Below are 22,841 nucleotides of genomic sequence, written 5' to 3'. Positions count from 1 at the left end.
TCACACCTGGGCACCATCATTGTGTTCTTTCTCAAGAGGTTTGTTTGCTACTTGCTTTGATGTAGAATGGATTAGAAAAAAAATATTTCTAATTTCCAGAGACAGACATTTACAAGGTTCCACGAAAAGCGGTGGTGTTCTGCATGCTTGCAACACGGTCGTCAAAGGGCTAGACCAGCAAGGTAGGGGCCCTCGCCACAGGCACACAGCCTGACACCCCGGGACTCACCGGCAGGGCAGGATTCTGACCACATCGTTGGGCTTGTACCCTTCAATGCACACAGCGCAGTTGTCAAAATCGGACTCAGTTTCCTGAAAGGGAAGCAGCCGGATGAGCCTAACGTGAGCTTTGGTCCTCGGGTCAACAGCTACAGAAAATGAAGCAGAGCTGGTCTGCAGCAGGAGCTTTCAACAGGTCTGCTGCCAATTTTCTTAATCAATAATTTACTATCAGCTTAGTTTCCTTTCAAGCGCCACGTTTTCTTTCTGGATTCCACTTCAGCACTCCTATGAGCGAAACCATCTTGTCGTGTAGAATTCCCAACAGTGCTACCAATCACAATGAGATGTGACATACCAAAACCCCAAGGGTCAGAAACAACGTTTATGGAGAAGCATCTGAATGACATTTAAACCACCTATTCCTTTTGAATCTAAGGTATAAAAAGAAATGTAAAGAAAAACAAAAAAAGTCCTAATTTTTCTAAGTATACATATCAGCTTTCAGATCTTTTTATTTATTTCTCACAGAACGGTCCTTGCACTTTTGCTATTCTTTTTTTCCTTTTTTTTTATGTGAGGAAAAATAATGACCAAAATGTTAACTCTAAATTTGGTAATTCTTTCAGATAAATTTTGTCTCATTAAATCCAACGTGTTTTCATATGGGTAAACAAACAAACCAATGACAGCACATCATCTGTGAGAAAGATCAGTGATTCATGCCGGAGACACGTCATACACAGGGGTTGGGAATGCTCTAAGGAGCCCTAAACCCACATGCTGTTCCAAACTCATTCCTCTAAGCTTCTCTGGGGGCTGAGAGGCCTCGAAGGGCTGCGGGCTGGGACCACATTGCCTTTTTAGTCTTCCTCAAGACTGGCAGTTGTATTTGGTTTTATGTTACCACCCTGCAGGGAGAGAGGCTGTTGCTATGACTTTGACGTTCTATACTAAGCTCAGAGGGAGAAAAATGTCCTTCCTGCATTTATACCTCAGACTTAAGTGGAGAACATAGCCCAGCACAGAACCCCGTCTTTTCTGCAAGGATTCCTGGAAATACTTTATTGGGTCACAATGCTAGAGGTAACTGTTTTGCTTTCACCTGTGTGACAGTGGGTTGAGGTAATGAAATTGTTTGAATATTGGCTTTTGTTTCCTTGTCTTTTTGTTTGTTTGTTTTCTTTTTGGCATTGGCTGCTAGAAAGCTGGAAGCTAAACTTGAGGCCTGTTTCTCTTATACTGATGCATTTGTGCATCAATCCCATCCTGGCTTTGTCTATGAAGTATTGTGTGCTTGCTTTTCTGTTGCTTTAATATATTAGAGAACACATATACATAGCAAATATTTATAGGCAAACTTTTACATGCAATTATTTTTCCCATACTTCCTTCTTTCCTACCCCTTCTTTGAATACCTTTTCATTAAAAAGAAATTCTTTTTATTTGTTTTGATTTAAAGGAAGAGGCCATTACCTTGTCACCTTTCTTGATGGTTCTGACTTGGAGCTTGCTGATGGCTTTCTTTGCTGCATCTCCAAGTCGGCGCTGAAAAACCAAGAGCTACTTGTTAGTAATAAAGACGTGCTGTTCTGGACTGCATTTCTGATGTCACTTGGCAAAGCCAGGCAGCTGTCTCTGGCATCATGCACGTGTGGCATGAACATTAAGGATGTTGGCTGGCAGGGATGGGGCAGAGTGAGACCGGCTCTCCTGAGTCTATGCAGGAGCTCAGTCATCGGGTTCTTTACTGCGCCAAGGACATAGGAATAGGAAATTTACAGGCCTTGCTCAAACTGAAATCTTGCATAAAGCCTAAATGGAGAATGTTGGCATCGGAACCTGAGGTCTATTACAAGAGAAAATCTCTCCCTGGTGATTCTCATAAATGTGGAGTAAAGAATGGCTGAAGAAGGCTGAAGTCGGCTGTAAGCAGACCTAGACCCTGTAGCTGTGAGCTAGCCTTCTATCCCAGGTGAAGATCCTTCCTTCTCTCTGGATGTTCTCTAACCAACACAGATTCAATCCTTTTGTTTGTTTGCTTGTTTGTTTTTCCATTAAACAAATGGCAGGAGTTGGGTATCTTGGTACTTTCATTTTTTTCAATGGATTTGATCTGAACAAGTACAAGAAAAATATTTACCAGTAACTGGTCTCTTAACAATAGTGAAGGTGAATTGTTTTAAGGTAACAAAACCAGAACCATACATTAAAATGAAAAAAAAAAAAACCCTCTAACAAATAGTACAAGGGTGGTAAATAACAGGTCTTCATTGAACCCAAGACACATAAATTAGTGACCATGTAAATATTTAAGAAACTGAAAAAACACACTTTCCTCTTCATGTCCTCTGTGTTAGCAATACAGTGAAGGTGGTCAAAACAAAAAAATGATGAGAACAAAAGAAATGAGGGACACAAAGACACAAAACACAGTATGGGGTCTTAAAAAATGACATCCTAAAATACGGAGGCTGGTGGGTGAATTCTTTGGGCCAAAGGAGACTCCAGAGCCTCAGAAGCAAAGTGTCTGCCTGAGTTCTTTCTCCTACCCTGAAATGAGTCATGGGGACTGGAATTTCTCTTCTCCAGGGAAAGTCATGAGAATTTGAACCCTCATTCCCAAATGAGCTGTGAAACCTCAAAAGACCACTCCTCCTTCTCCCTGGAAGACCCTCATCTCAAAAGGGGCCTGCCCCACATCCAGACTGAAGGAATGCTTCACAGAGAACCCAAACCAATATAAAGCAAACAGGCCTTGCCTCTCTACCCCAGTCTATCACTAGATCACTGTGCAACCACACTTCTACACGGAATCCAAGAATAAAGGCAGTTTTCTCCTGGGTCTTTGGAGGCTTCCGTGCCATGTGAAACTGTGACTAAATAAATCCAGTGTGTTTTTCTCCTGTTAATCTCTCGTGTCATCGGATTGGTTGGCCGTGACCATTCTGACGGGGGAGGACATGTTCCTGCCAAATGACACCACCAGAAAACCGAGTTTGCATACGTGGCATCTCAGCTGATTGGATAGCTATTGTTTTAAATTGTGCTAATCGCCATCACCAAGGAGAAAATAATGAAGTGTTCTGAGTTCTAGGTGCAGGAAGGACGCTGGCAAACTAAGCGGCATGCAGCCTAGTGGCTCTGAGTGACTCCCGCCTCATCCTCACGTGTTCTCCTCCATGAAAAGGATTCTCCCAGACCCAGCCCAAGGGTCGGAAATCATCCCACAGCCTGTGACGGAGAGCTAGGCTGTGTGGATGGCGCTGAGGAAGCTGTCACGTGCCCCGGGTTGAATCCCAGCGCTGTTCTGTGTGAGCGGTGGCGTAGAGGAAGGCGATGCGGCAGCTCACTGCTCACTTTATAGATGTGACTTTCCCCTGTGTCTTCTGTCAGCCTGGGAGCTCAGCCTGTTCTTCTAGAGCAGTTTCAGGGGTAATTTTAGTTCTTATTCTTTACGAGATAGACACTTTTCTGCCTCCTCTGTGTCGGTGGCTGACACTTGCCACACTCCTTTCTCTCTCCCTGTAAAGTTCAAGTTTCTCTGAAATCCCACTACCTCTTCTGTTCCAACATAACGTGAGCACCTATGTGTGCAACAAGAAACAAAAGGAACATGAGTTATGCATGTGCAGAGCGTGGAAGGCGGGCTTCCGGGCTGGGGAAGACTTCACGAAAGTGTTCTGGAAGGTCATGTACAATATATTTTGTACATTCAGAGTTTTGTTCTTTACACTAAAATAAGTTCTCCGAGACTTAATTCTAAAAATGTAGTGGAAAAAGATGTGAAAATGTAGACAATCTTATTACACAAATCTTGAAAGGAACATCAGAAGATTGATAAATTTAGCTACACAAAACCCAAAAATGTTTTCATGCCCACATGCACCATAAAATTAAAAACAACAATAAGCTGGAAGAAAAGATAACTGCATTCTATATTGTAAAGAGGGCTAATCATCATGATGAGAAAGAAAATAACTGACTTTACTGAAAAGCAACCAACTGGTATGAACAGATATTTCACAGGGAAACATCAGCTTTCCTACCGGGCCTAAGAATATGTTTAACATTTCTTCTAATGAAAAACGTGATACCATTTCTGAGTTAGCAAATCACAGCATAAAAGCTAAAACACATTCTTTTGAGAATATGGGAAACTAATGTCTAGATACTGCTGGGTTAAAGTATAAATTGTTTCCACAGTTCCTGGCAGATAATTTTGCATATCTCTTAGAGTTTAAAATACATATTCCTGTGCCTTAGAAATTGCACTTCCAGGATTTACAATACACTTTCAAATACTCTACTTTAGGAGACAACATGTCTGGCCAGGTGCTGGTGGCTCACACGTGTAATCCTCACTACTCAGTAGGCTGAGATCTGAGGATAGTGACTTGAAGCCAGCTGAGGCAGGAAAGGCCATGAGACTCTTATCTCCAATTAACCACCTAAAAAGGGGAAGTGGAGGTGATGTGGCTCTAAGTGGTAGAGTGCTGGCCTTGAGCAAAAACAAAACAAAACAAAACCCTCGAGGACATACCCAGGCCCTAGGTTCCAGCACCGTGACCGACAAGAAAAATAAAAAATAAAAGACAACATGTCTGTTAATGGGAAGTGGTTAAATAAATGTCACATACACGAGCAACAGAATGCTATGTCATCTTTAGCCATGAGAAGGCAGCATCTTGGTTTGGAGGCTAAGATGAAGTGAGAGAAAAGAGTAAAGAGTTAAACATGCCTTCATTTTGTTTAGATAACACACATACGTGTATACATACACAGAAGTATGTGCATTTACATGTGTGGAAAATATTCCCAGAACAGGAAAAAAAAATCCTCGGAGTAGAACGTGAGCAGCTGTGGCAAATACATGGAAAGGAACAGCTTTTTCATCATATTCAATTTTAGACACAAGTAATCGCTTTAAAAATAGCCTTATTTTGAAAAATCTCTATTTCTCCTGCTGTGCTGGAAGAGAATAATTATGGCTCTTTCAAATTATGTTGGTGCTATCAGCATGCTCTAGGTTCATGTCCCTTTTCCCTTCATTATTCTTGGCCTAATTAAATAAATGTCCCCCCGAAAGCAGTAAACATGAGGGATCGATCATGCCATTGTACACACCACATCTGGTCAGACATCAACGTACAGATATTTAAAAGCTATTCCCCGGACAGCCCTGTTTTTTGTCGAGTGGAAATAGCAGGTAGTTTCGACTTTGTCTTGACACACTTTCTGTGATTTTTTTTCAGTTTATACAGTGACATGCATTGCTTTTGCAATAACTTTTAAAGGTTATGATATATATATATATATATATATATATTTATTTATTTAAAACACTTTGCTACTCACCTGGCTCCTGTCCCTTGCATTTGCGTATCGAAACCTCTGGATATAGTAAAAGACCAGCCATGCGAGGGAAATGATCATCAGGACAATGAAGGAGATGGAGACAAACACAACCGAAGTGCGGCTCACGTATTTCTGCAAGTTCCGGGTCCCGATGGTGATGTACATGGTCACTGTGACATTCCTTTCCAGCAGGCTCACTAGCTCCTTCCCCTTCGGCTCGGGGATCATTATGGCCACAATGTCTTCCACACCTGTGGCAAGAGGGCTCATCGTAAAAAGTGTCCGGGCTCACAAAGGATGACACTGCTTCTGAGAATCCTAGGCCAGGCTGAGAACATCAGATCCCATTTTCCTTCAGCTACCTTAGGAAGCTTTTCTCTTGTCCACACCAAAACACCAAAATGGGATTCATGACCTTGGCACCAGTAAGGACAGGATGAAGCTACTCTTCCATCTCACTATGTGCTGAGCCTCGCTTGCCACCACAAAGAACCAAGTGCTCAGCTACATGTTGTTGTCTCCGGGCCCTCCAGGAGGGCAAAGGGTAAAACACCTATTATTACGCTACCTGCCTGGTTCTCTCTCTCTTCCTCCCTCCAGGCTCACAGATCCTGTGAACATTCAGTCACAGAGTTCCAAATACCATTGTCAAGGCAATTTTCTCTGATGGTGGATATCCAAGCAACCAAAAAAGACAGGCTGGGGCTGGGAAGGTGGCTCAATGGTAGAGTGCTTGCCTTGCATGCATGAGGGCCTGGGTTTGATCCTCAGCACCATATAAGCAGAAAAGGCCAGAGGTGGTGCTGTGGTTCAGGTGGTAGAGCGCTCGCCTTGAGCTGAAGAGCTGAGGGACAGCATCCAGGCCCAGAGTTCAGGCTCCAGGCCCCACAAAAAAAAGAAAGAAAGAAAGAAAGAAAGAAAGAAAGAAAGAAAGAAAGAGACTTTCTGAAAGATCTCTGGTATGACTAGCCAAGCTAAAATAATGCTCTCGGAGCTACTTTCTGCTTATTTTACCTAATTTAAGGGAAACAGTTTTGTGACCCTATACTAAGCAAAGGGAAGATGTAGGGTAGATAATTCCAGAGCTGTTTTACCTCCCCTTTCTCACATATTCCCACTACGCTGCCTCATTCACCAGACAATTTAAAACCAGCAGCACGTTTCTTGAAGCCTGAGTTATGGGGGTTTGTACACCATGCACAGGGTAGCTTCTGTGTAAGGAGTCCTAAGGTCTCTACTTGGGGTCCTTTTGTAAGAACGTGACACCAGACTTGAAGCAACCGAACCTGTTACCAGCCTGCTACGCAGGAGACAATGCTAGGTTCTTTATGGGTGTCCAGGGGTCAGCTCAGATCAAACCCACAAGAGAAGACGTGAAACAGTAAGGTCCTGCAGCCCCACACCCATGTGGAAATAACCCGCCATTTGAAGGGACCACAGTTTGAAGGGAGATGATCTGTAACTGGCATTTTGCAGACACAGAATAAAATGAAACCCAGCGACAGTTGTTTACAGTTGGCTTCCGCTCGTCCTGCAGTTGGTCAGCCCACGTTTGCTCAGGGTGCTGCAAGTGATTCAGAAGCTATGGAGGGCTTCCCTGTACCTTGGTCTCTATTCAGGTTTTCAGTCTTACAGTCTTGGTAGTGTTTCACTGTGGCTAACTACTTCCAAAGCTAACCACATTAGCACTCTTTATTTCTCATTATGAAATACTTTTCTATCATTAAACAAGCCCGCTAGATACAAAAGTGGCTGTGTAATACATCTTGTGTATATTTTGAGATTTCCTACATTGGTCCCACTTAAAATCATAAAGTCAGTGACTGTTTGGGTTGTTTTGTTTTGGAGAAATACTTAAATTGATGGCTCAAATTCCAACTTTATCGAATCCTGCCGCTCCTTTTCCTTTTGTGTTTACTTTGGCCAGCGGCTCATGTGGTCTGGGGTTTTGCAAGGGATTAAGGCTGCTGGCAGGTTTAGGTTCTACAGAAACATGATCTCCTTTGTACACTGGACTAGTCTAGCCTGGAGAAGTTCACCCCAGTGCTGCAGCTATTTAGGTAATGAGAGAATCGTAAGCTCTCATTTCATTTAGTGCCTATGCATATTCATTAGACACAGTCATTGAAAGCTCTAGAATTAGATTGTTTTTGTGGGCAGTATTTTGGGGGCCATTATGAGGATTCTTATTCTTAGACATGCATAAATTTATTGTTTATTTCAGTAGACAAATCCCATTAATATATTCCTTAATAGCTCCCAATTTTGGTACTTGTATTTAAATGTTTATCTCCATGCAAGAACATAGAAGCACTCATTTAAAATAGCTTGTTGAATTTCTGCATTTAAATCTCAAACAAATCCAAGTGATTTCATAACAACATTATGTATATATATGTATATATATATCTTACAATGGATTAGAAGAAGAGAGATTAGAATGATGCACACATATATATAGAGATTTCTCTCTCTATATATTGCTATATATGCACACAGACGTTTATGATAGGCAAAAATAACATAACAAAATTGAAATTTGTTTTTTGAAATGAAAATGTCAGGCCTATCGTGTACCTTGTTTATTTTTTGTGAGTTTGACCTCTGTCCTATCTTCTGCTGAACCTGGTCCAGGCTCTGAGTCTTGTAGCTTTTAGCCTGTTTCCTGTCTGGTAGCTGAAATTACTTCCTCACCATTTCCCCAGCCCCCACTCTATAGTTTTGCTACCACGCACATACACTTGACAAACCACAGAGTCTAAGAGTTAAGAGTGGGTCTTTACAATTGGACAGCATATTTAAAACCTCTGTTGACATTTAAAAAAAACAGGCAATCCAATTTTGATCTCCAGAAACCTTTAAATTGCTCAGTTTCTGTTATCAGGGACTTGAGAAAACACTTTCTCTGTAGAGAAAAGAACAATTAACTATCCTAAAACACTTTTTTAAAAAACTTAAATGCTTAGGTTTGAGATGGCTGTAGCGCTTTGTTTTGGAGGTACCAGGGATTGAACTCAGGACCCTGGGCTTGCGAAGCAGGCACTCTACCACTTGAGCCATACACCCAGTCCCATCTGTAACACTGTTGAGCCTCTAATATATATATTTGTTGAAGAAGAAAAACCCAGGAGTGGGGTGATTCTGTTCACCTCAACTTCAACCTTGTTCATTTTAATACTTACAATTAGGTTTTAGTTCTGGTGATGGAAAGGTGGATACAATTGTAGACCTGGGAGCAGGTCTAGAAAAAGCAGGTCCCAGAAAGAGTGGGAGCATCTCTAGATTTCAGTGCTTCCTTTAGCCATGGAGCACCTTCTTTGGTTCTATTTCACCTGGTCTTTGCAGGTAAGTAAGAAATCCGAACAAAAGTTCACAGAGACAAAGAATGTTTAAGAACCAGGAAAACCTCTATGTGTAAATTCAAGCCAGGTTGTTCAAACACTGCATTTAAAAAAAAAAAAAACCACTTGCAAAACCAGAAGAGCGGTAGATATTACGCAGAGCCTGTAGGCCCATCCTTCCCTATGCATCTTGGCCAGTGTGTGGCCAGCCTTTCCTGAATTCATGGGATCAGAACTCAATTTCAGTCTCCCGCATTCCTCCCCGTCCCTGTTCTATGATTGTCTTGCTGTTGGCTCTTTAGGATATAGGTGATTTTAAGGAAAACTTTTGTTCCATTTGTAGATTATTTTGTATATATGCACTTGAAAGCGACTGAAATTTAAATATTTGTCAGCTCTGGATTATCATCGATTCTCAAGTAATGTGTGAAATGATTATAAAAACTGTAAAGTACCATGTAAATGCAAAATGTTATTACTTCTTTCTGCCTCGAGATATGTATTTTTGAATACGGATGACCAGTGCCACCTCTTCTCTACTCTTCCTTTCTTAAGATCCATTGTTTTTCAGCTCACTGGACTATCTGGAAGTCGAGGTACACTTTATCATGCAGAGGCTTCTTACGTGGGAATCCAGTGATGGGAAAATTGTACTCCCCAAGTCTATTTCCAACTGTCTTTTTACATGTTGGAGACAACAGCAAAACCATACTGCGGGTGCTACAATCCCACAATATTCCACATGCTTAAAATATTAATTGGCCGGGAGCCGGTGGCTCACCCCTGTCATCCTAGTAACTCAGGAGCCTGAGATCTGAGGATCGCAGTTCAAAGCCAGCCTGGGGAAGGAAAGTCCTTGAGACTCTTATCCCCAATTAACCACCAGAAAACCAGAAGTGGTGCTGTGGCTCAAGTGGTAGAGTGCTAGCTTTGAGCTGAAGAGCTGAGGGACAGTACCCAGGCCCAGAGTTCAAGCCCCACTACTGACAAAAAAAAAATAATTAATTGGCAGTTTTATATGGCATTAAAAAACAAACAGGGTACTTCCCTGTAGCCTATTGGATGTGCCTTCAGCAAACACCATCGCCAGCTGTAGTGAGTTAATCTTATCATAGGTAGTGAGGACGCGGCTGTTTCTGAGGTGGCCCCAGGTCTGGATGTGGTGGTCTCTTTGGTCCCCAGAATTATTCTGTTCTTCACCACTAACCATGCAGCTCACTATGGCAGGAAAATAGGATTGTGAGATTTTTTTTTCCCACAAGGTCATGTAGGTGTAATTGGAATTGCAGATCAGGGCAATATTGTTGTCATGGTGATAGTTTTTTTGGCTGATGTTCATCCAAAGAAAATACCAACGTTAAACTGACCACAGGAGACACTGATTTTGGATTTGGACAGATATGAAGACCCGCCTCAGATCACAGTATTGCTTTTCTACAAGCCAGTCAGAGGGTGTCTGCCAAACCCAGTCTGTACAGTGTGGAAAGGAGGAAACTAAGACCTGAGAAACTATCCAAGACAGAAGCAGGGGAGCAGTGGACCCACAAATAGGCTTCAAAAACCACTGAAAATTATGCCAAGATGATTACCATTTGGTAAATGGTAATCCCCTTGTATAGTTATACAGAGGGAGACTATATGCTCAAGGATCATAAAAGAATAATTTTTAAAAATGATGGAAGTAAGCACCAGTGGCTCACCCCTGGAATCCCAGCCACTCTGGAGGCTGAGATCTGAAGATTGTAGTTCGAAGCCAGCCTGGGCAGGAAGTATGTGAAATTCTTACCGCACACACACACACACACACACATATATATATATAAAACATATATATCACATATCTGTGTGCTTAATAATAAGGCAAAAGGCAGCTGCATATTTGAGTTGCTGAGCAGCTGATAAGTTATCTTTCCGAATTTGATCTAAGTACATTCATTCTGACTGAAATTTTTAGAAAAATAATTTATATGGAAGTAATACTAACATTTTTGTTAAAAGTCAGAGGTGGAATCGTGGCTGAGGTGGGAGAATACTCAGGGATAACATCCGGGCTCTGAGTTCAAGCCCCAGACACAGCACAAACACAAACACACATACACTCACACTCACACACACCTACATACACATGATGGAAATGGATTCTTCTCAGATAAATAATAATCTTCTAAATGCATGTTGTCATGTATACAATCGAAAAATCTAAGCTTCCTGGAAAAGATTAAACAATCATTTAAATATTCAAATCAAATAATTCTAACCTTTGGTCATTTATCCTGTATACTATAATGACTAATGTGTAAACTGAAGCAGCAAATCATCATCCTTTTTCTTGGCTTTTTGTTTTTTCCAAAACCCTAAGAAACACAAATCTTAAGGCTATAGTCTTTCATTTTAGAAAGATTCCAACCAGTCACAGGTCACAGGCCTCAGGAATTAAGAGACTTTTCAGTCTTTTCAGGGAGGAACCTTCACAAGACATGCCCTGGAATCCTGACCCTGTTACATGTGCATCATTCGACTGTACAACTAACTTTTCTTTTACCTGCCGTTAGCATTGAATGATCTAAAGTTTAGACAACCCTGGTATTTTATTTTTTCCCCCTGATGGTACAGGGAATGTACTCAAGGCTTCGGGCTCTGCAACTGAGCTACAACCTCAGCCTTAGACAGACATGTTAACCAAGTGCAATTTTAATATTCCATGCATCCACTTGCGCGTGTTAGCACGCTGCAACCCTGGGGACTTCTCTAAGACCTATCAGGTGGACCTGCTGCCCACGTGGCGCACGCAGGAACCTGCTGTCTGCTGGTCATTGTTTTCCTTAGCTTGCTCCAAAATTGCTGCTTGTTTTCTCTTTCATAAGAAATCTCAAAATAAAATGAGATGATAAGCTTTTTCTTTTTACCACAGTGACAGCTTTCATTTAAAAAATTACTTGCAAGCATACATTTCTGGAATTACAGAATCATACTAGTTCATTAGGACCAGAAAACTTTCCTCAGGAGAAATACACAACTCTGAATGCCAAGACTTCAATATTAAACACAATTCTAATTAAGGCAAAAGGCAGTTGCATATTTGGGTTGCTGAGCAACTGATAAGTCATCTTTCCACGTCTGAGCCAAGTACGTTCATTCTCACTGAAATTTTAGAACAATAATTTATATGGAAATAATGCTAACAGATAAAATTAGAGAGCAGAGAAAAGCATCATTTCCCTCCCAGTATCATGCTATAATAATGTACACCAAATACAGAAAGACTAGAATTATGTTAACAATCAGCCTCAGATAAATCTTCATGGGGTCACTCAATAACTGAAAGGCTTAAAATAACACAAAATGTCTTTTGAAAAAACATACAATATAATAAACCTGTGATTGTTCTAGAGGAAATGTCTTCATTGATAATCTCTCTCTGTCTCTCTCTCTCTCCCTCCCTCCCTGCCCCCCTCCAGTGCTTATTTAACACCCCTCACATACTGAAGCCAGAGACTAATATCAGAAGGTGACTTTACAATACTGGCCACACAACAAAATTCACATTTAAGAAGCACCAAGCTAGGTCTGAGGGTGAGAAGAATTAGGCAATGTTAAAAACACATTCCCTGAATATTGTTGGCACTGCTGGCTGAAGTCATTCATATGCTAGGCTCACAAGAGCCTAGCACTAGCTAGTATTTTCTACTCAAAGTTGTCACCCCTGGCTTCACTGGGACTATCTGGGTGGGAGGTTGTATTCAATCAGTCTATAACTGTTAATGGAAAGCCAGGCACCATTTGATGCTAAGAATGGCCAAAACAGAGTTAAAATCCTAGCCATTTCTCTTCACAGCTGTGTGACTTGAGCCCAATGTGTCTGCTTCTTGCCTCTTCAGGGGAGTAATTACTGCTCTGGCTACTTCTAAAGGACGGGCGGATACAGGATAGATGCAGAAACTCATTCTTATCCAGTGAAATGTTGCAGAAGCAAGACACCTTTTTTGTTTCGAACGGACAGTCTAGCTTGAAAAATGATGTACATGCAAGAAATCTTTCAAGAGCTCAGCAGTATATGGCAGCAGCATAGGGATGGCTGCAGTCTGTTTGATTTCCCGACAGCAAGTAGCAGAGTTCATGATGTGGTACAGACCAGGGATAGAAGGAGGCAGAGCACCAGCAGGGAAAACACCACAGAACTGGGGGTAAAAATGCAGAGGAGTGGGAGAACGTTCTGGAAAATGACATTTGTGAGCCAATCCATGGAAAATTTGCACATTTTCCCTACTTTGGGGAAACTGCCAACTTTCAGCTTCACGCACAAACTTCTCTTACAATCCACAGGGGGACCATGTGAATTCCATCAACACAGAAAGGCACGGGGCTTTGCTCTCAGCATGCCACATGCAGGAACTTACCCAACAAGATATTCAGTAAGTGTGAAACCATACTAATGTAGATATTCACTGCAGTCAACTTCTTATGTTTTAAGTGTAACTCAATAAATTGAGAAATACGATGCAACAGGCCATCAGTCTCAGACTGGTGGGGAAATGGCAGCCAATTCATCATGGAACGCTTCACAAATTTTGTAATGCACCAACCAGATGCATCGTTAGCTCTATATGCAGTGATACTGATTCACCATCTTCTGATTCACTTTGTTAATAAATGGTGTCAGTTATTAGCCAAATCATCTGGGGTGTTTTGTCATGGCAGCTGGATGCAAGGAATGCAGGTGCCATTCTAGACTCTTGTGCAGGGCTGTCCTCCAGCCAGGGGCCCCCGCTGCCTGGCTCACAGAGAACCTCCGGCACCCTACCCAGGAGCCACGATCACACCACTGAGCCAAACCCACGGTGAGCCTGGGGAGCCCAGGGTCCCAGCGTCTCAGCTGTCAGCCCTGACCATTGGCCTCTGCCCCATTTACTTCAAGAATCTCTTGGTGCCTAGAATTATAATACTGCCTCGTGCGTTATCTGAAATCTTTTCGTGGCTTGATAAATCCTGATTTAGGTTTAGGAAATAGCTGCCTTGAAAAAGCGGTTGCAGATTATTACGTAGTAAAAGTAGCATCGAAGGGTTATAATTTTGTGCATTAGACACACTTAATTTTCTGTGAACAAAGGAGCATGTGGGGCTGGGAAGGTGGCTCAGTGGTAGAGCGCTTGCCTTCCATGCATGGGGCCCTGGGTTCGATTCCTCAGCACCACATAGCAGAAAAAAAAAAAAGATACTCCAAAGGAGCATGTGACGTGGCCTGTACTAGCTTGGCTCACTTACGCCAGGTCAGGTTATTTGATCCCTATCATGGACATCCCCATCAACAGCCTCTCATTCTAAGAACAGGCCTATGATGTCAGCCCTTAATCCATCTGCCTCACCCACCTCCTTCCTCTCCTCAGCCTCTTAAGCTTTGCCACACGGAATGATTAAGAGCTTAGGTCCAGCATGGTTATGTAAACACTCACTATTTCTGTCATAAAAGCACTTCCCTTGTGAGTTTCTCCATACCCTCCTCAGATTGGAGAAAGCGTCTCCTCACTGAGCGAGCTTGCGCTGGACAGTTAGGCCTAATCCTAGGAACAAATTGCAGGCACCACGAGACAAGACTATCATTCCAACAGGTACTGCAGTCATGCAGCAGAGGTGAGCTCGGAGACACGGCTGGGCAAATGCAGGCTCTCCTTGTAGCCCCAGACCTGCTGCTCTGGGCACCCAGCTTGTCCTCACTGAGCTACCATTTTCTCAACAATCAAGTCTGCCTTCCTGACCCAACAGTGTCTTCTCATTGTTCTATGACTTTTAAATGTTTTAAGGAGATCTTTCTACATTCCAAAAGGGAAAGAAACTATCTATAATATTCATGATGTACTTGGTGCCACAGCATCCTGTGACACACACAGTAGGTAGGTTCAGCACTGGGTGACACGCATAGTAGGTTAAGTTTAGCACTGTGCGACACACAGTAGATTAGATTTACCATCTTCACTCTGAAATACTGTGATTTACTTGGGAGAGTTGACATCACTTTCTGCCTAATAGATATTTCTTGAGCATGCACAAAATTACTTATCACTTATTGTGTGAAGACATAATAGACAAACAAGCATTTAAAGACTAAACTTTGAGAACCCTGGTGAAAACAGGCCTTGAAATGTTTGTAGGGAGCAAGTACACATAATACACAATGGTTCTATATGGACAGGCTTTAAGATAAATTTCCACCACACAGAAAGTAAGTACCACAGGGTACAACTCTTTAGGAGAGATGGAAGATGTACTTAGTGATGCCTCTCCACCGATCCACAGCTCTTGGAAACCACCAGGGAAATCTGTCTGCTGAAGTCCTCTGGTGGGTCTGAGATGGGGAGTGGTGTGAACCGGCCCATGGTACACTTTGCCATAGAGAAATCTCAACTATTTTGAATGGCCAGACTAGTTTTCTTTCTAATAGCACTTCTTTTGGTATTTGCCTTTCATTGGACCTCTGTTTTCAAAGGCTAGAGTAAGGATTAAAGGAGGAATGATGTATAACACCTTTACTCACTTTTGTGCATTTCTCTTTTGATTGGCCAGTTTGGTGGTCAGTCCTGCACTCGCCTATAGACCAACTAACCCCTCCCTCTGGGTGACAGCAATAAGAATCACCCAACCCAAGAAAGCAACACCTGGCAACACGGAACAAAGGAAGGGAATGCAACTAAAACCTAGACGAATGCCAACTTCATTTCTATTTAATTCTCTTAGTAGTACGTGATTGCAATGGACGCATTTGCTTAGGCAGTGGATGGTTGTTTAAGGTGACATTTGGGAATCTGGCTCTGCAAACTCCTTTACCTATGTCCCAAGACAAGGAGGTCATGTGGGGGCTCAGAGCTCTGCTACTGATGCTTATTTGCACTTAAAAATTATTCTGAAATGGAGCTGGGAAGGTGGCTTAGTGGTAGAGTTCTTGCCTAGCATGCATGAAGCTCTGGGTTCGATTCCTCAGTAGCACATCAACAGAAAAACCTGGAAGTGGTGCTGTGGCTCAAGTGATACAGTGCTAGCCTTGAGCAAATAAAGCTCAGGGACAGTAGCCAGGCCCTGAGTTCAAGTCCCAGGACTGGGGAAAAACAAATTATCTGAAATAATTTATTTTTCCTAACCATTAAGAATATTTGGAAAATTAATGTTTTTAGCTGCAATTTCCCCAAAAAACCATATATGTATGGTGTGTATATTCAATTTGATAACATACTGAAAATAGTTTTAGTCTAAAATATAAATACTTATACAAAAAATAAAAGAAAGCTATAGCTGTCTGAGAAAGGTAATCCCTAGCAGGGAAAAATAGTTCTTACTTCCAAAGGGCATTTCAAAGTTTCCAGCCTTCGCTCGTTTTGTATTTTATGATTCTGGTTTTCAAAGTAACATAATGATTCCCTAAATTTAGAAAGGAACTGAGGTAATAATAAATTGCCATCCTTTCTTTTTATAGTCTAGTTCTAGTGATTCATACATTCACACACCTGAAGTACAGAAAGAGCTGGAAAGCAACAGCTCTCACCCTTATTTTAATATGACAGATTTATTGAGCATTCACATTTATTTATATGTAAAATAGTGAGAATTTTTCTAAATGCAAGCTGAGAAAATGACTCTTCCTTGGAAAATGAAAGGCCTTAGATAAGTATTTGGTTTTGCCCGATTAACTGTGTAACTGGCCTAATTAGTATCTCTGAGACTCAACTTCTCTCTCTGTAGGTAAGTGGACTGTTTAGATAATCTATGAAGTCTAAGCCAGGTCTAAAACTCATCTTGTTTTATGAGTCAGTTGATATTTGGTAACCTTAAATATCTCAATAAACTTGGAAGCTCACGTAGCATTCTACTCACATTTTCTTTTCTTACATTTATATGTAAAACTAGAAAGCCTGGAGAAGTAGTACTTATCTGTAATTCCACAACTCTGAAGGCAGAATGAGGAGCATCATAATTGGAGGCCAACCTGGGCTACATAGATCACCATGGAGTGAGATTCTGTCTCTCCCCACCACCACCACTAAACACAACAAAATCCCCACAGAGCAAGCAAACAAAGGTCACATCCCAAAGACAGGATGGCTCCCGTTCTTTGTTATAAAGAGCACCAACCCAAAAGAACCTCATTGCATCCTGCTCCCTCCTCACCTCCTCTCCTTCCCAGGACTCACGTGCCACACATGTGTTATTGAGCTCCAAGATAACTGTTCATCATTGCTCTTTCTTTCTAGAAGTCAGAAAGCAAAATGCACAGTAAGACTCAGCTGGGAACAGTCAGCTGCCAGCAGGTTGATGTTACAGGTTTCAGAAGAATTAGTATTCAATTTAATCTTGGCTCATTGTAAATCCTATCCCCTTTCCAATACCTCAAATACCTCTGAGTGATCAAGTTACAAAACCAGGAATTTACTGAATTATTAATGGAAATAGCTTTCTATTATCTAGCTATCTTGTTAAAACACTAAAAAAAAGGTTATAAGGCTTGCATAAGGAATTTCCTTAGATTTGAGAGGATAGAAAATTAAAGTTTCCATTGCTAATGTTACAGTCTTAGGTCACATAACTTGTGTACTTTCATATTGGATCAATTATAAATTGTAATATGCAATACCAAATGACTATATTTTTATGTAGGTATTTAGTATGTTTGGTGTTTTGGTTCTTGCTTCAGGTGTTGAATATTCAGATAGGTGTGTGTGTGTGTGTGTGTGTGTGTCTGTGTGTGTGTGTGTGAACAGTAGTAACAGGAATAAACTGACACCCATTACAACCTGCCTATTTCACATTTCCCTACTTTCTGTGTCTTGTTGGACCCATGGAGACATAGAACCACCATCTCCATTCCTATCAGAAAATCGTAGAAGTCCCTTACTGAAGACTTCTGAATAGTGAAGAATGAGGAAGGAAGAATTCTCCCCTATGTGGTATGTGAACCTAAGAATACTTGCATTTGTCTAAGTGAAGGACAGGAAGGCTCTAAGTTAAAACCCTGAGCAAGGAAGTTGTGACTGGAAATGGAAAAATGTATTCCAGTCTGCTCCACCCAAATTCTACCAGGGCTCAGCCACGCTGGCTAGATCCCAGATGCACTCGAAGGTGATTATACATTAGGCAGGCTCTCCTATCAAGAGACAGATGTACTTTGTAGATCTCAGTTTTGGAATTTCAGCATGTTAGATTTCAGTATACATTTTAAAATTCTATAATTGGCATTTGACATGTGTTTTAGATTTGTCCTCTTTTCATAGTGTCTAAGCGATTTTGCTAATTGGGTTCACTTTTTAAAAAGTGATTTGTAGAAGTTAATTTATGTATGCCTTTTTATTGAATATATGTAGTCAAAGTATCTTCTTCTAATAGATGATTGTCTTTCCACTTTCTTAATGGATTCTTTTAATAAGCATACATTGCCAAGTTAAGATGACTTCATTAATCTTTCCAGAGTCTGCTGTTTATTTCCAAGTAAAGTCATCTTCACAGAACATTACAAAGATAGCCACCTTGGCGTTTCTCCAAAAGATTGCTTTAGTTTTCACTTCTGAAATCCTAATTTCTCTTACATTCATTGTTTATATAGCAAAGGGTGAGTTTAGAAACCTTTATCTTCCTCATGGACAGCTGATGGACTTATCAGAATTCATTTAAAATAGCATCCTCTCTGCTCTGCACTGAAGTGGAGAGAGTTCACACTAAGTGGTCCCCTGGTGTGATCTGGACTCTCCGCTGTGCTATTGTTCTATTTGTCTTTTCCAGCATGAATCACGTGCTGCCGAAATTACTGGGATTTATTACAAGTGTTGATGTCCATACTGTAAGCCAGTCTACACTGATCTCTTTATTCAGTATTGGCTATAAGTCTTAAGCTTTTTTGCATTTTCATAAAAATTTAACATTAGCCTTTCAATGTCCACATAGATATGTGCTGTATGAAAGTTCATGACCTCGGTGGCTTTCATTGAGATTCATTGTGTTTCCTATCAATTTTGGAAGGATACTCATCATTAATTAGCTGGGAAAACGAAACTATAGTCACTAAATAGTGGAATTTCTTTCTTTTTCAAATGGTGGGATTTATAAAAGAAAATACTAATAAAAGCAGATAAGAACATGAGACAACTGGAAAGTATATATGGGCGCAGTGATATAAACGATGGAAAGTTATCTGACCAGGCTAAATGTAGCTTATACATCATTCGATGACTTCACCCCAACCTTTCATGCTGCTCACGTCCTTCTCCATGCGTGATACCTTTCCTTCTGCAGGGACTTGGCTTAGAGCACCAGCCCCACCGCAGATACCTTTCCTTCTGCAGGGATTAGCTTAGAGCACCAGCCCCACCGCAGTGCCCACACTGCAGTGCACCTCTCCTCCAACCTAAGTCACTGTGTTCACATGGACCCAGAGTTCATCCGGCCGACCGGTCATTTGTTCTGTTCACCCACATCCTGTGAGGACAGATGATAGATACCTGTGGGAATGGTGATTTAGTAAGAAACATTACCAATTAGTCACTAGTACTTTCCTATGCATCACCTATTTGTTTTCAAATTCTTCCTAGCTCCTACTGCATTTCCTGCATGAAGTTTTCTCCAGATGAAAAGGAAGGAAATCCTATTCTCATAGACTCCCAGGTTCTTTCTTTCCTGCCCCCCTCTTCCTCTCTCTCTCTAATTTCACCTTCACATAATTGTCTGTGTTCACATTCACCACCGTTCACTGGGGCTGTGGGCTGTGCTGTTCCTGCATGCCTGCCATTGTATCTGCCCCACACACTGCAAGCATTCCACAGGCAGAAATCTCTGCTCGCTTCCTCTCGGCTCCCTGCCTGGTGCTCTCCTCCTGAATGTTCAATAATGCTGGTTCATTTTTGAACTGAATCCGGAAGGAGACCGCAGGATGTCTGTGAGTGAAGTTACCTGATTGGGTTGCTTTCCAAGAAGCCTGCCACGTGAATGGCTCTTAAACAAATGCCCAAACTCAACACAGCAGTCTCCTTTCATGCACAAATTTTCCTTCCTGTGGTTTTAGTCACCAGGTCCACTACATCCAAAAATAGTAAGTGGAAAATTCTAGAAATAAATAACTCTAATATTTCATTGCATATATGGTTGTCACTATTCTATTAGTGCTTATAATTGTTAGTCTTGGTATTTTCACAATAAAAAAACTGTTAGTCTCAGTGTGCCTAACTTATATATTAAACTTCATCATAGAGAGGTATAGGAAAAAATGTGATATACAATGGGTCCAGACTTTCCAGGACTCTAAGCAAGGGTCTTAGAAAGACATGGCTCTCTGGGTAAGAAAACAGCTAAAGAAAGCTACTTACAGAAGCGACAGCAAGGTGATGAACAATTGTACTAAGACTCGGGAAAGGGCTGGGAAGGTGGCTCAGTGGTAGAGCGCTTGCCTTACATGCCTGACGCCCTGGGTTCGATTCCTCAGCACCACTTAAGCAAAAAGAAAAAAGCCAGTAGTGGCACTGTGGCTCAAGTGGTAGAGTGATAGCCTTGAGCTGAAGAGCTGAGGGACAGTGCCCAGGCCCAGAGTTCAGGCCCCACAACTGGACCCAAAAAAAAAAAAGAAATCAATGGAGAAGACTCTTCTGATTAAAAGATTGTATAAAAAAAAAAGACTTGGGAAAGTGGCTTAAATCAGGATGTGAAAATACTTGGACTGTCTGGAATAAGTGGTCAGGGATGATTGGCCTTCATTAATAAAATCTGAAGTTGAAGGAGATTTTTCAAATATGATTTTAAAAGCAGTAATTCTCTTGGGGCATATTAAGTTGCTTAAATTTTTAACATGAGAGAATTGGAGCTTTATATTGTGGTTCGAAAGTCCTTGGTTTTTTTTTTTATCCCAGAGATTTGATTTACTCATGTTGAATCTAAAGACAACCTGTGTCAAAAGATTGCATTTGTTTTGCATTGAGTCCTATCTGTCAGATCATCTATGTTCAGGTTTCCAGAGAGGACTATAAACAGGGGATCCATATCCTAGTTGGGAACACTTGCAAATTACACATTAGGGAAGCAAACTAAGTTCTATCCTCTCCTTCATAGAGAGACAAAGCCCTCAGGCTGCTTAGAGTTGCAGACTGGTTTCTGGGGGAACTTCCCAACTGGGATAGTGAGGTTCTATCCACATCTATCACTGAAGCAGCCTCTGATGGAGGTTCACCAGAACCCCCACCTCTGCCCCACGGAGCTGCCCTTTGGGTCTTGGGGAGTCACAGAAACAGGACGGGTCATCTCTACTGGGTGGCCCCAGGGAGGAGGGCTGTCTGGGCCCTGGCACCACAAGTTCTGAGGTCCGCAGGAGGAGCAGTGTGTCTTGAAGGCCAAACAAGGTTTTACGAAGTACAGCGTCTCCTGACTAAGCCAATGAATAGCGCAGAGGTTACTTGATGGCTTTTGTTTTAATATGCACAACCATGGCACATTTTTATCTCCAGGTATTTAAAAATACCTTCTTTATAATGAGCCAATGTCAGGGTACTCCTGATCACAGATATTTCAGTATTAAATAAAATGCTGGAACTACTCTCCTAACAATGGAAAGCTGGAGCTTTGAAGGCTTTTGATGCGTTACTGAGAGAAAAATAGTTGCTGGAAGGCGTGCAACTGTACTTGATTTTACATTTTTTTCCCTATCATAATTCAGAAAGCCAGGCATCTCACCCTGAAAAATTCAAAAGAACAAAAAGAAAACCTCATTTTCCTGAAAACCTTGCCTAAGGGTCTAGAGGTCTGCGTGGGCAGTGGGCCGCCGCCGCCGAGAGTTCCCCCACACGCCCTTTTCTGGCTGAGTGAGTGGTCAAGTTGATGTGAGGCTCATTTCGGCTCAGTCATGTTATTGCGATGTGGCCTGGACTTGGGGAACTCCACCAAGTCCTTAAATCTGCATGGATTAAAAAGAATCATTTATGTCCAAGCACCTGGCACAGTACCACCATGTCCAATAGACACCTATCACCTCCTCCCTTCCCTCTGCTTCTCGCCTCTGTGTTTAACTTGCATTGTAAAATCCTAACCAAAGTGGATCAACCACAGTAAGTGTGACTGAAGGCGATTCCATTCACTGGACAATTACAGAACTCCATGCCAGGATACACAACACCAAGACTCGGATTCACATGCACAAAAATCTCCTTAGAGGGAAAGGAATTTTGGACACATGTCAAGAGATGTACCTAGTGGTTGTGAAGAACAAAGAACCCTTTTGATATGAACTTGAGCTTCAAGACTTCATCATCTTCTAAGGCTGTATTTCTGGTTAACCTCATTCCTTTTGAGTACAGCTACTCCTTAGAAACCTCTTTCTTTCATTAATCACTGCCAATCGTATTGAAGTCATTGTGAAATAAAGAGTCTTTTCTTTCAGAAAGCCTCAGTTCAAATCCCAATGCGCAGGGCCTGTAGGGAACTTCTGCTGATGGAGGTCAGTTGTGTTCTGAGAGAGCTGCCATAGCGGCCGACAAGCTAGGCCCAGCGGAGGCTGTACACCACACGGGGCCACTTCCAAAAGCTTGCAAAACAGTTGCAAGTAGTTAGTGCTCCTCTCCCTAAATGTGACTGTTAGTTAATATAGGGTAAAGAAATTAGCTCCTCCCAGGTTGTACTATTAAGAGTGTGTGTGTGTGTGTGTGTGTGTGTGTGTGTGTGTGTGTGTGTGTGCGCCAACTCAGGAGAATGGGAAGCCCGTCATGGGAGACATCCTGAAAGTCCGCTGTGCTATGCCTCTTCCTCCCATTTTGCTCCTTGTAAAAGATCATCTTTTACTCTCTGTACTTCACCTTGTAGGATGGTCTATATTTGCAGTCATTAACGATTCAAGATTGCCTTCTTTCACTCCCACTGAAGATTTACCCATGCCCTTTCTGCCTCGAGAGTTCGTTTCTTATTAACACCAAA

General features: G+C 41.8%; 1 protein-coding gene across 1 annotated transcript in view; it reads right to left on the bottom strand.

Annotated features, from left to right (window-relative positions):
* Positions 1 to 22,841, bottom strand: part of Rnf150 (ring finger protein 150) — a 139,742-nt gene that overhangs the window by 51,974 nt on the left and 64,927 nt on the right. Inside the window, exons 5-7 of the mRNA XM_042701605.1 lie at positions 5,578 to 5,828; positions 1,696 to 1,767; positions 230 to 312 (exon numbers count right to left, since the gene is read on the bottom strand). Coding sequence (XP_042557539.1) covers positions 230 to 312; positions 1,696 to 1,767; positions 5,578 to 5,828 — 406 coding nt within the window. The remainder of the gene's footprint in view (positions 1 to 229; positions 313 to 1,695; positions 1,768 to 5,577; positions 5,829 to 22,841) is intronic.

This window comes from Dipodomys spectabilis, unplaced genomic scaffold (assembly GCF_019054845.1).
Source record: "Dipodomys spectabilis isolate Male_0828 unplaced genomic scaffold, ASM1905484v1 ptg000297l, whole genome shotgun sequence".
NCBI classification, from domain to species: Eukaryota; Metazoa; Chordata; class Mammalia; order Rodentia; family Heteromyidae; genus Dipodomys; species Dipodomys spectabilis.
Note: the sequence above shows the minus strand (reverse complement) of the source record. Positions and strands in the feature narration are given on the sequence as shown.